This window comes from Eretmochelys imbricata, chromosome 3 (assembly GCF_965152235.1).
Source record: "Eretmochelys imbricata isolate rEreImb1 chromosome 3, rEreImb1.hap1, whole genome shotgun sequence".
Lineage (NCBI taxonomy): Eukaryota > Metazoa > Chordata > Testudines > Cheloniidae > Eretmochelys > Eretmochelys imbricata.
Window position 1 is genome coordinate 84153387 of NC_135574.1, and position 14413 is coordinate 84167799.

At 38.1% G+C, this 14413-nt stretch overlaps 1 protein-coding gene across 6 annotated transcripts in view; it reads left to right on the top strand.

Moving 5' to 3' along the window:
• FIG4 (FIG4 phosphoinositide 5-phosphatase) overlaps nt 1–14413 on the top strand; it is a 161983-nt gene that overhangs the window by 37888 nt on the left and 109682 nt on the right. For all 6 annotated transcript variants that reach the window (XR_013345611.1, XM_077812927.1, XM_077812931.1 and 3 more), the window contains exons 6-10: nt 628–776; nt 6133–6261; nt 9293–9393; nt 11327–11489; nt 12440–12537. Coding sequence is in view for 5 of the 6 variants with exons in the window: in XM_077812927.1 (XP_077669053.1) it covers nt 628–776; nt 6133–6261; nt 9293–9393; nt 11327–11489; nt 12440–12537 (640 nt within the window). In the remaining variant the exon portion in view is untranslated. The remainder of the gene's footprint in view (nt 1–627; nt 777–6132; nt 6262–9292; nt 9394–11326; nt 11490–12439; nt 12538–14413) is intronic.

Here is a 14413-nt window from a genome sequence, read left to right on the forward strand (position 1 = left end):
TGTTCAGGCCAAACCATAATCATGTTCAGTTTTCCACATGTTATTTCACAAATTTGTGGGTACACAGTGTTTGTGGGGGGTTAAATTTATTTGACTGTTTGGGATGGTAGGTCAGGAGGGGTATATGTCTCTCAGAATAGTGGGACTCATGTAGCTGGAACCAAGAGACTCTGGCAAACTGCCTGGCGTCTGTCTCAGTTGTGACTTTAGCCTTCTTGGTAAGGTGGCCATGTGTTGTGGGCCAGCCAGCATCTCTGGCTTGGTAGCCATTCTGACCATGGACTCTTCTATTCAGGACAAAAGTGACTCTTGTCCAGGCTGAGTGGTTGTAGTCACTTTTTGCTAAAGAGCTATGTTCAGTCTCTTTTATTTGTTTACCTTGTTTTTTGTTTAAGTTTCAGCCATTGTGCCATAAACTATTCATTAGATTGTAATGTGTTGTGTGCAGGATCCCCTGTGCAAGCTACCATTCTGTAATTACAGTATGTTTGTCTAGTTTCATTGTCATTTGCTATTTTACGCAAAATAGTCTACACTGGATTAAATAACAATACATGTAGAAAGCAAGAGTTTTCAGAAGTATTCCATGCTCCCATAATTTTTACTAAATTTTAATCTTGGTTTCAGCTACAGCTATGATCTGTCACACTCTCTTCAATATAATCTTACCATCCTGAGAATGCCACTTGAGATATTAAAAACTGAAACAACTCCGACTCGACAGGAGAGCTTTGATATCTTTGAAGATGAGGGACTTACAACACAAGGTGGAAGTGGTAAGTATATTTTAGACATACTGAATTAATACTGATATAGTTAATGACAAATGCAGTTAGAACTATTTTCACTTCAGCCTACCTTGCAGAAACATCCCAGCTTTTTTTATTGATCAATGCAGTCTCATAACAGTCCTCAGTTAATAAAAGATTACATAAAGTGCCAATTACAGATATTTGAATATGAGCAATGTAATTTTTAGAGATGATTAATTTATTTTGGTCATTTACATTGTAGCTCAGGGAGATAATTGATCATGCTGACATTTTTCAGCAATTGATTATTCAACTCACCCAATAGATATGAATTTACAAATGAAGCAGTAATCAATTTTCAGTGAAGTATAAATAGTGCTAATACATTTTGTCTTGTTTAATGTTGGTAAATATTGACAACAAAGAAATTGTATGATATTACCAACTTAAACCATTAGGCTCTACAAGGGACTCTGAACAAAACACACATTAATTTAAACTGCAACCAAAGTCTTCCATTTTGGATCTGACAAATACAGCAGATTTAAAGGGATATTAAAAAAATAAAATTTATCGTTAAAATGTGTGTTCATGTCTGATTTTTTCCTCAGTGCAACCCCCCTCTTCCACTTCCTCCCTCATAGAAAAACTTGAGTTGTTTTATTTTAAGTGGTTTACTTGGTTTCTTCCTCTAATACTTCACATTTTTAGCACAGCATCATCAACAAAGTTGGATTGTAATTTTTTTTTGCTGTATCTGTTTAATGTTGTAGAAATATGCGAAACTACATTGATGAACATACAGTTTATAACATGGGCTCTTTCCCATTTTTCTGAAAAAAGTAGAATTTTTTCAAAGTTAAAGATTTTTATATATATATAATATATATATAAAAACTTGCTAGACTTTAAAGAGCCAAGCACTTGCTAAAAAGAGACTTTCGTTTACATTGTAGGACACATGGCTGCTGCATCCATGTTCTGGTAGCTGTGAAGCAGCAGTTGAGCTGCTTGCAGAGTTCACAGATCAACATTTCTTTTTTTATCTACAGTAAATACAGATTTGTATATTTATAGTTGAAAAGACATTCCCCACTAAATTGTAACCCATTTTTAAGTTAGAATAAATTATATTTGTAGAACAGGCTGGCATTTGTACCTCCTACATTATACAGTGAACACTTCATCTTCTATAACAGGACTACATTGTGCTGAAGTTCCAGAAGACTAGAAGAAAGCTAATGTTGTGCCAATATTTAAAAAGGGTAAACAGGATGACCCAGGTAATTTAGGCCGGTCAGTCTGACATGAATCCTGGTCAAGATAGTGGACCAGCTGATACGATGCTCTATTAATAAAGAATTAAAGGAGGATAATATAATTAATGCCGATCAATATGCATTTGTGGAAAATAGATCCTGTGAAACTAACTTGGCAACTTTTTTTTTAATGCGATTACAAGTTTGGTTAATGAAAGTATTAATGTTGCTGTAGTATACTTAGGCATCTGTAAGAATTGGAACCATGTGCCATTTTGATAATTTTATATCTTGCTAGATTTTTTTTAACATGGCATACATTAAATTGTAGGTTTCAAAATGTAATTGTAAACAGGGAATCATCATTGAACAAGTATGTTTCTAGTGGGGTCCCACAGGACTCTATTCTTGGCCCTACTCTATTTAACATTTTTTATCAATGACCGAAAAGAAAACCCATCATCGTCACTGATAAAGTTTGCAGATGACACAAACATTTGGGTAGTTGTAAAAAATGAAGAGGAAGGGTCACTTATATACACTGATCTGGATTTCTTGGTAAGCTGGGCTCAAGCAAACAATATGCGTTTTGATATGGCTGAATGTCCATATATATATATATAGCAACAAAGAATGTAGGCTATGCTTATAGGATGGGGGACTCTGTCATGGGAAGCAGTGATTCTGAGATTATTGTACTCTGTATTTGGCACTGGTGTGGCTGTTGCTTGAATACTGTGTCCCGTTCTAGTGTCCACAATTCAAGAAGGATGTTGATAAATTGGAGAGGGTTCAGAGAAGAGCTCCAAGAATGATTAAGGGATTAGAAAACATGCCTTGTAGTGTTAAACTCAAGGAGTTCAATCTACTTAGCTTAACAAAGACAAGGTTAAGAGGTGACTTGATCAGTCTGTAAGTACCTACATGGGGAACAAATATCTAATAATGGACTTTTCAGCCTAGCAGAGAAACATATAACCGTACAATGGCTGGAAGTGGAAGCTAGACAAATTCTGAGTGGAAGTAAGATGTAAATTTGTAACTGTGAGTAATTAACCAATGGAACAACATTCCAAGGGTCATGGTGAATTTTCCATCACTGACCATTTTAAAATCAGGACTGGATGTCTTTCTGAACATTACGCTCTCTGGATTTTGTGTTATACGGGTCAAACTAGATTATCACAATGATCCCTTCTGGACTTGGAATCTGACTCTGATTGTGAGAAATTCAAAAAAACATGACACGAGAGTCTGATTCAAAAACGCTTTGCATTTAAAAACAAACTAACTACGAAATCTTTAACAGCTATGTTAGAAAAGGGTTAGCAAATTAGGCCCCAATTTAGAAAAGCATATGCTGAAGATTTCTTTAACTGCTGTCCTATTTCCAACTTCCAGTTCCTGAGCAATATAACTGAGAAAGTAGTAACCACCAAGCTCCAACAAGTTGTGACATCAATCAACATCCTTTCAGCTTCAGACTAGGGCACAGCATAGACACTGCGCTAGTGGCACTAAATGACAGCTGGCTTGTGGCCAGGTGCTCTGGTGAGATTTCCATGCTCATACTGCTGAACCTCTCTGCAATCTTTTGTACAGAGGGCCACAAGGTACTACTAACTTGCCTACATGACACAGCAGGAGTAGATGGCCCAGCATTACAGAGCTCTCTAGCAGAACTCAGAATGGAAAGAGGTAACTGCTTTTCTTCTCTGAAGGCTCCCACCTGCAGGGTTCCACAGGGAACAGAGTATTCCATCTCTTCAGCATGTATATGAGACTATTGGGAGAGTTGAGACACTTTGCTGCCAACAGTATGCTGATGACATTCAGCTATATATCTCACTCTCAACTAATGCAGCCACAATCCAGCTAAAGTGTCAGAATGCCTACGGGAAACTAGTTCTTGGATGAAGAGCAGCTGGCTCAGGTTGAACCCAGGCAAGACTAAAGTGATGGAAAGGGGAAGTGATTTAAAGATGTGACCAAGATATTGTCTTCTCTTCCACTGAAAGCATACAGTACCCATTTGTCAGTCATTTGAAACATCCAGGTCCTGTTTGGCTCTTCACTAGACTTGGATGACCAGGTAGCAGTGGCTTCCAAAAATGAGGGTTTCACTTTCAGCTTTCTAGGAAACTTTGTCCTTTTTTCCCAAACAAAGACCTGGCTACAGTAATCCGTGCATTTGTCACCACCTGACTGAGTTACTGTAGGTCACTGTATTTGAAGCTGAATGTGAAGATGATGCACAGAATGCAGCTGCCTACCTTCTATATGGCTCAGGCCTCAATGAGCACACGAGATCTGGGCTCAAGTCCCTCCACTGACTCCCAGTGAGCTGCCAATAACAGTTTAAGGTGTTGATCCTAATTTTCAAAGCAATTAATGGATCGAGCCCCAGTTACATTCGGATCAAATTTTGATTTGTGACCCTTTTGACAGCCATGCTCCTCTGGGACAAATGCAGATCACAAAGCTCAGGACCAAGCAAGGGAGTGCTGGGGCCACAGTCTCCTCTGTCAAGGGGATCTGGCTATGGAACAATCTTCAAAGTATATCAGGTGAATCCAGAGTCTGAACATCTTTAGAAAATGTTTATAGCCTTCCTCTCTGAGAATGCCATTCCATCACACATGCACAATTCAAACACCCTTTTTATTCCCAAACCCCTCTTTTCCCGCTTCTCCCCCCCAAAAAAAGTCAGTGTTCTGACCTGTTCCAGGGAGAGATGATAGCGGTTCCCATGAAGTCCATTAGGGACTTTCTGTTGCTATTGATTTTACACGGAAAGCATTCATATACTACAATGATGGGTGGCAATATAAAAATCTTAGCTGCTTAACTTTAAACATGTGCTTAAATCCATTGCTGTTCAGCATAGTCCTTGTCATAAATATAAAGGGAAGAGTAACCACCTTTCTGTATACAGTGCTATAAAATCCCTCCTGGCCAGAGGCAAAACCCTTGCACCTGTAAAGGGTTAAGAAGCTAAGGTAACCTAGCTGGCACTTGATCCAAATGACCAATGAGAGGACAAGATACTTTCAAATCTGGAGTGGGGGGGACAAAGGGTTTTTCTGTCTGTGTGATGGTTTGCTGGGAACAGATCAGGAAGGCAGCCTCAGAACCTCTGTTAAGTTAGTAAGTAAGCTAGCTAGAAATGCGTTAGATTTCCTTTTGTTCAATAGCTAGTAAAATTAGCTGTGCTGGATGGAATGTATATTCCTGTTTTTGTGTCTTTTCATAACTTAAGGTTTTGCCTAGAGGGATTCTCTGTTTTGAATCTGATTACCCTGTAAGATGTTTACCATCCTGATTTTACAGAGGTGATTCTTTTACCTTTTCTTTAATTAAAATTCTTCTTTTAAGAACCTGATTGATTTTTCATTGTTCTTACGATCCAAGGGTTTGGGTCTGTGTTCACCTGTACAAATTGGTGAGGATTTATTATCAAGCCTTCCCCAGGAAAGGGGTGTAGGGCTTGGGGGGATATTTTGGGGAAAGACGTCTCCAAGTGGGCTCTTTCCCTGTTCTTTGTTTAAAACGCTTGGTGGTGGCAGCATAGGGTTCAAGGACAAGGCAAAATTTGTACCTTGGGAAAGTTTTAACCTAAGCTGATAAGAATAAGATTAGGGGGTCTTGCATGCAGGTCCCTACGTCTGTACCCTAGAGTTCAGAGTGGGGAAGGAAGCTTGACGGTCCTGAGGCACATAATTAAGTAATTTATTAGAGCATAAGCTTTCGTGGGCTACAGCCCACTTCATCAGTTTGTATGGCAACTCACAGTTTGTATGGCAACTTCCAACTTATCTGTGTGTGTGTGTATATCTTCTTATTGTATGTTCCATTCTATGCATCTGATGAAGTGGACTGTAGCCCACGAAAGCTTATGCTCTAATAAATTTGTTAATCTGTACGGTGCCACAAGTACTCATGTTCTTTTTGCAGATACAGACTAACACAGCTGCTACTCTGAAACATAATTAAGTGGTTTCTTGAATTGAGGCCAAGAATACTCAAATTAAAAGCCTCAGATAGTGTGTTTGAAAATGAAATTATCAAACATAGTTGAGCTCTTTTTTTATTATTGATGCATTTTCATTTTAACTTTTTAGGTGTATTTGGGATTTGCAGTGAACCATATAAAAAGTATGTGTGGAATGGTCAACTGCTGGACATAGTAAAAAACACTGTTCATCATGACTGGCTGTTATATGTTATTCATGGATTTTGTGGGCAGTCTAGTATCCTTTTTACTGTAAGAGAACAAATATTGGTTTATTGCATTTAAAAGTTTGTGTATGGACAGCAATTCACAGGACAAAAAATTCATTACTGCATCAGTTCTTATTAAATTCTATTTAAAAGGATTTTCACATGTATTATGACAGTCATTTAATTAGTTTTGAATTATTTTGCCAGATTTTAAAAACATAGAATCTAAAAAAAGATATATAATTGGAAGGATAATGTCCTTACTGTGTCTATAAAAGATGAGAGAAAATTCTTAACCCAAGCACGCATTTTACAGTAAATCACTGTGTGATAATACTATGGAAAAATAAGATTCCAATCTTGCAATCACTTCCATGCAGGCAGAGTGCTGTGCCAGTATGGAGCTAACTGCAGATTTGAGTCCTAGTAGAGCAACTTGACAAACTCCTTTGGGACCAGGTGGTATTTATCAGGGAGTTCTGAAGAGGGGGGGAAGGGGGGAGAACTGTGGTAGAGCTTATTTATTGACATAGAGATGTGCTGATATCATTGCTAAAACACAGGGATTATTTGAATCATAGAATATCAGGGTTGGAAGGGACCCCAGAAGGTCATCTAGTCCAACTCCCTGCTCGAAGCAGGACCAATTCCCAGTTAGATCATCCCAGCCAGGGCTTTGTCAAGCCTGACCTTAAAAACCTCTAAGGAAGGAGATTCTACCACCTCCCTAGGTAACGCATTCCAGTGTTTCACCACCCTCATAGTGAAAAAGTTTTTCCTAATATCCAATCTAAACCTCCCCCACTGCAACTTGAGACCATTACTCCTCGTTCTGTCATCTGCTACCATTGAGAACAGTCTAGAGCCATCCTCTTTGGAACCCCCTTTCAGGTAGTTGAAAGCAGCTATCAAATCCCCCCTCATTTGTATTATTCTAGGATTGGATTTCAAAACAATGAGACCTAACCACTGCTTCAGTCGAAGTCAGTGATAAAACTCTAACTGACTGCAGTGGGACTAGAATTAAATCTACATAGAGTGCTTTTAAAAATTCCATTCTAAGGCTTTTTAAAATAAATATATGTCTACTGCAACAATAGTGGAAAATATATCCAAATCTTATCTTTACGCATAAATGATTTAATATAAACCTATACATACGTCAGTTACATAAACTGTCCCCTCATCTTAATAGTTAATAAGAATCTAACATACTTTATATGACTTATTTTAATCTATCATCTTTACCATACACCATTAATATACAAGCCCATTCATGGAAAAAAATGAAAGAAGAAAGGGGAATATGACTATGGATTCAGAATTTAGGTATAACCTTTGTGCAAAAGATCTTCTGAATTCATTGTATTCTCTTCTATCTCTCCATTCCCTGACTCTTTGTACGAGAGTAATTCTGCATGTGATATCCCATTCTTTGTGCATAAATATTTGTAGCATTGGGGGCCTTAATTTTTAGTAAGTAATTTTGCATAGGTAAAGTTATGCATCATCAAACTCAAATAACACTTTTCTAAAAAATGTGTTTGTGTGTGTGGGGGAGAGGGAGTACGGTGATACTTATCCTTAAATTAGAATAACTAGATTTTTAAATAAATTGCCTTGAGCCTCAGTTATTTCAGATAAATCAAGAAAGAACAATACATCACTTCATGATTTTTCTTTTTTTCAAACTACCCTTTAATGCAGGGGTTCAGATAATTGGCTATTGTTTAGGGGCACATAGCACAAGGTGGGTGAGGTTGCAAAGGTGGCCTGAAGCTCCCGTGTGCATTCCTGTGATTCTGGGGCTGCTGGGTACAGGGCTGCTTCCCAGGCATAAATTAGAACAGTTTCAAGGCTAGTCTAGCTTACAGGAGCAGTTACTGGCCTCAGCTGGCCAAAATGACAATCACACATCAGTGCTTTTACAGGGGCATCTTGGCTAGTCTCATTGTGCTGCCAGCAGCAGATATCTGAGTGATATCTTCTTAGCATATGCACAACGTGCCTCAGGTGGCATGTGACCAGGATTCATCCCTGAATTTGGTGCACTGGTTGGATCATTAACTTCCCTGGCCCTGGCCAGGTACTGACTGGGTGTGTGATGTGAATGCTGAACATAGCCTCTGTGTTGGCTTGGTGTCATAGAGTTGATTCTCCCTCCCCACCCTCATCTCAGTGCCTTGTTATACCTGCTTTATGGCCAGAATGTGCTAAAATTGCAGTACAAAGTGGACTCTAGAGGATCTGGCCCTCTGTTTTAATTGCATTAACATTAAAACATTAAAAAGCTCAAGAGCTCCCTACATACATGCTTTTAACACCTACTTGCAGCAGATCTTCTTGATCACTAAAATGTTACCAAATGTAGTTCCAATCTTCAAGAATAGGTGAATGAAGGACAAATCTGACAATTAATTGTGTGTCTAACCTCAGTATGTAAGCAATCAAAGATGATTAAGGGTAGATTAATTCAATACCTGGCAAAGTATAAACTGAGGTCAAATCACCACTGCTTTTGTAGTATGTTTCAGTGGCTTTTATCTAGTCTGATTGCAAGTGAACTGCCTTTCCAGAAAAATCATTGGAGGATAACCTATATATCTGATTTGGAAATAGAACTCAGAAGTTCCTAATCCCAGAGTTGACATTTACTCCTCCTGGGGCCTTAGATAAAACTTGTAACAGCTCTGCCTCATTGTTCCTTCTGTAAAATGGAAATAATATTTATCTTCCTCCCTAAGGTTGTGAAGATTAGTTGATTTATTGTAAAGAGCTTTGAAATGAAAAGCACTATACAAATGATTGATTGGAAAGGGAATTAATGTCTCTCCCACTCGTTAAAGAAATCTGAAAAAGTAAAAAGGAATTATGTTCATCTGTATTGCTAGAGGTCTTATAAAATAATATTAAAATAGGGTTTTCATTCAGAAAAAAGCACAATAAAATACATTTTCTTTGGAGTTTTGTTTTTTTTTAACATTGATCAGGACTAAAGTAAATGAAAGGAAAATAGCTTTGGGAATCATAAAATGTGTGAACCTTAACCGTACTTCCAAGAACTGTTAATCTATGGTCGTCCAGTGTATGTCACTCTGATAGCCAGAAGATCAAGCAAATTTGCTGGAACACGTTTTCTAAAGAGAGGAGCAAACTCTGAGGTAAAGTAAATCTCTCTCAACTTTCATTTTGTACTGCACTACATGAAGGTCTTAATCTACTTCCTTAACAGAGACCGGGGTTGTGTCCTTAAGGTTTTGGTAGCTTATTCTTCATTTTACAGTTATCACATCCATAGTGAAAATGTCAAGGGGAAAAAATGTAAATTTTATTATTTTATGATAGTTAAATTAAACATAAGAAATGAAAGCCAGGAGAAGAAAAGTTTCTGTTGTAGCACTTTAGTGAATATAGTGAGGTATTTACCTGTAAGGTAGAAAAGAAAATTCTGATGAGTTGGAAGATATAACAGCAGCAAATGGGATTTAATTTGCTGTAGAGAATTCACGCTGTAATTATTCATAACTTATCACTGCAGATATGTTGAAATTTTATATAGTTACTCATAGTTCTTTCATGTTTATGGTGGTGCACATTTTCTTTGCACTGCATGTAATAGTTCTTGAAATCTGGTCGATAGAGAAAAAGCCTAATATACAGACCCATATTTAGGGCCCAACACTGCAGTGAGATGATGTAGGCCAGGGGTGGCCAACCTGTGGCTCCAGAGCCACGTGCGACTCTTCAGAAGTTAATATGCGGCTTCTTTTTATTGGCACCAGGGCTGGAGCTACAGGCGTCAACTTTCCAATGTGCCAGGGGTGCTCACTGTTCAACCCCTGGCTCTGCCACAGGCCCTCGCCCCACTCCACCCCTTCCCGCCCCCTCCCCTGAGCCTGCTGTGCCCTCGCTCCTCCCCCTCCCTGCCTCCCAAGCCTCCTGCACACCATGAAACAACTGATCGGGAGGTGCGGGGAAGGAGGGGGAGGGTTGATCGCGTGAGTGGGAGGTGCAGGTGGCGGGAGAGCTGATGGAGGGGCTGCTGACGTATTACTGTGGCTCTTTGGCAATGGCAATGTGCATTGGTAAATTCTGGCTCCTTCTCAGACTCAGGTTGGCCACTCCTGTTGTAGACCTTTGTGCTCCCTTCCGGTATCACTGACATCCTCTAGGCTATGTACAGACATTTGGGTCTATGTTAGTACATCATATCGAAGCATTGGGGCCAGAGGTAGGGAGACAACCAACTTTTTCATGAATCTGATGATCAGTTATCCAAAGCCTGCCTGACCTCAATGCTACTAACAATATATGTTTTGCTTGCATCAAACCAAGTTGCAATCAATCAGACCTCTTCAGGACTAATGCCTCTTTAGCTCCATAATCAGGCAGCAAGCAGATCAACATTTTGGCCATCTGTGATTCTTGGACACATTTAGAACAACTTTTTGCACTAACCCTAGCCTCTGTTTTATGTTAAATATTTTATAGCTGGATTTAAAAAGGGCTGGACAATTTTGTGACCATAGTAATGTGTAGCTTTGCATGCTGATGCAAGAGTAATGAAAAGGTGGGAGTTACATCAGACATGCTAAACCCACAGAAAAAATGCAGAAATTGGCTTGTTTTTGGCTTAATTGGCTTGTGAAGTAGCTTGTTGGCTAGTTTTTGGCTTGTAGTTTGTTGCTTGTTTGGCTTGTTGCTTTTTTTTATCAGCTCCCGGCAAGTAGGGGGGGAGAGTTGGGGTGCACAGTGGGCCCACCACAGTCCCAGGCTGCACGCTGGGGGATCTAGTCACAGAGTGTTGGGGTTGTTAGGGATTGGCTTGTTTTGGCCTTGTTTTGAAATGGGATTAGCTTGTTTTTTGTCTTATTGTGAAAGTCGGGTGCTTATTTACCGTGTGAAAGTTGGCAACTGTGAGTTACATGACCAATACAGTTCCCTGCCTTGGAATTCTTGTGCTCTTATGATTTGACGTCCCTTATTTTTAGTTTTGATTAGTCCTGTCATTCAGTTATTATTTCAATATCTATGTATGCAGCTCTGAAATGTAATATATCTACAGTATTTGCATTTTTTGTTTGTTTGTTTCAGGGAGATGTTGCTAATGAAGTAGAAACTGAACAAATACTTTGTGACGCTTCGGTGATGTCATTTTCTGCAGGGAGTTATTCATCTTACGTTCAAGTTCGAGGCTCAGTCCCTCTATACTGGTCTCAAGATATTTCGACTATGATGCCTAAGCCACCAATTACATGTATGTTCAATATATTCTTTATGATAGCCTAATGGTAAGCAATGTGTTTTCCTAAAAGAACATGCCAGAGAGAGAATAGGTGAAGGTTAATCTTGTTAAAACTAAAAAAAATTGTATGTTTGTTTCTTCATTGTGAAGCTACAATTAAAGATTGATCAGCACTGTTTTATAAACATCGTGTTTTATGAAAGTGTTCATTAGCTAGCCACAAAAATTAATTCCAGATTGAAATTAGACCCGAGGAATTTGGTGACTTTTTAATGTTAGACATTGTGTCCACAGTGGCCCTTTATTGCCCTAATGTGGCAATGCTTGTGGTTGAAGACTGCAGCCTTCTTTGTGCTCATGATTTTGTACCCAAATAGTTATTTATCAGTTTGTCTCCCATGGGAGGACATTTTGGATGACATTCTGGCTCTGTTAACTAATTGAAAAATTCCCCTTAACTCTCATGGGGCCAGGATATATTTGCCCTTTGGCTTCAGTGGGACTACTCACATGCTCAGAGTTTATCACATTCATATGTGCTTCACTGGACTGGGCTTGAGTTTGCTAGTCAGTAACTTTCCCCGCCCTTTGTATCACTGGCTGGCTTGCACAAGTGCTGCCCCAGTGAGTATCTCTAAGTGAAAAACACCTCTGGATCCAGTGCACTGGTCATGTGTAGAACAGAAGTGGAATGGATGTGAAAGTGGTAAAAGAACAGGTAAGTAATGGTTTCTTTCTAGCTATCTAATTTTTGACAAACTAAAAAAAAAATAAAAATGTAAAGGGAAAACCTTTGCTTTTACCTTGTTGTTTCTTTAATGATCGAGAGGTGTGAATTTTATTGCTGCTATTAAAAAAATAAGTAAATCTGCTATAAAAAATGCATTCATAGGAAAGTAACCTTTCAGGATCTGAAAATCTTTGTTTTTTTTCCCCAAATATATTTATTTACTTTGTTCTAGTGGACCAAGCAGATCCATTTGCGCACATAGCTGCACTTCACTTTGATCAAATGCTTCAGAGGTTTGGCTCTCCCATTATCATTTTGAATCTTGTGAAGGTACAGTATTGTTTAGTCATAACTTGATGTGTGGTACAAATAAATCAATAAACTTGTGGTTTGGTAAAAATAATTTTAATTATACTAAGTTTTTGCATTTAAAGGCAGATGATAGACTCATTAAAGCCTACGAGAGTGTTGCTGCTTAAATTTGGTTCTGAAAGCTGTGCCTTGCACTAATTATAAATTTAATACTAGCATCTAATAGAAAATGCACATTTTCAGATTAATAAATAACAAGAAAAACAATAACAAGAAAAAAAAACCAAGAAATTCCTCTTTTGCTGTTTTCACTCCCATCTATCATTAAGCCGGTTTCAATGTATCAGATGTCCTTCTAACAAAGAAGAGTTGGATATGGCTCCCAGTGGAGCTTTTCCATGCAATTTTGAAACAGCCAGAAGGATTACAGTTTATATTGAAATATGAGGATCCATTTTAATTGGGTCTGAATGCGCTAGTTCCATCTCACAATGAGCTAATACCAGCCTACAAATGGAGGACCTTTTTCACAAACCTGTTCCCTTACCCAGATGTATCTTGCATTATAATTAGACTGTCAGTAGAGTTCTCCAGAAATAAACTATCCTTAATGTTTATACACTTCTTGCAATACATACTTCATCTTTTCTTTCAGGCTATTGGTATCACCCCACCTTGAGCAGCAATATTTGAACCATGGGTTTAAAATATGTCCAGACAGTAATACCAGTATGAAGCCTAAGGTCATACTGGAAATCTGTGGTAGAGCCAGGAACTGAATCTAGATATTCTGATTCCAGTCCCCAGTGCTTTAACCAAAAGGCCATCTTTCTTGTTCCTGCTTCACTCTACTTACCACCAAAGTATGCTGCAGTACCATCATATGACTGCAAGAAGTGTTGGTGATAAACTTCCAAACTAAAACTACTGTACCCCATGCAAAACAGTAAATTCTCCTTTGTCTGTCAATGTCTAATGCATATCTTAAGTATTTGACGGACAGGCTGGAGGATGATGGAATAAATATAAATATTACTTTTAGCCTTTTCAAAGAGAGTAACTTAGATATGTATTAAGTGTGGAATAATTTTCAGATGCTAATAATAAATAAGTCTTGAAAATATAGGGATCTGTTTGACAGAGAGAGCATATGACAGACAATATCTGTTGAACAGTATTTGAATCCAATACCTTCGTAAGCCGGCCACTTTATTGAAAAGACCAAACAGACCTTGATTAGCATCCAGGAGACCCAGCTTATTCTGAGAATGAGAAACACTGTAAATACATATATCCCACACAGGGACCAATTTGTTTCCTCCTATTTTTGGAGAAAGAAGATAAGTGATGGCAATAAGAATCCAATCATACTAAGAAGTTGCATGCAAAGAACGTTACTCACACTGGTAGATGATTACTGGATTGTGTCTTTAAACAAATGAGCTGAACTTTTGAATAATTCAAACCAAAACTGCAGTATATCTATGCAAAATATAATGAAAAAGTGAAATTTTAATGTATGTTTTGCCTCTTAACAAAAAATTCAGTGCGGAAAAGGAGGAATTTCATCTTAATGTTTTTGTTACTAACTACTTAATAACTTTTGTGACAATATGGACAATAGGGGTAAAATATATACATTTTAAAGAAAATAAATACAATTGTAATAACAATAAAATGATGTAATAGACCTAATTAATTCTACAATGCCTTTGGAGAAAGGAGACGTAGAAAAGAAATAGTTGCAGAAGAGGTATATGGCTATTGCTGATATATTTTAATTTATTTTTTATTTGGCTAATACATTCTTACAGTACTTGATATAAGAACCATCATATGTCATTTCAGTTTGTTCTTCATTAGTTTGTAGTATACTTTACTACTGTCTCATAGG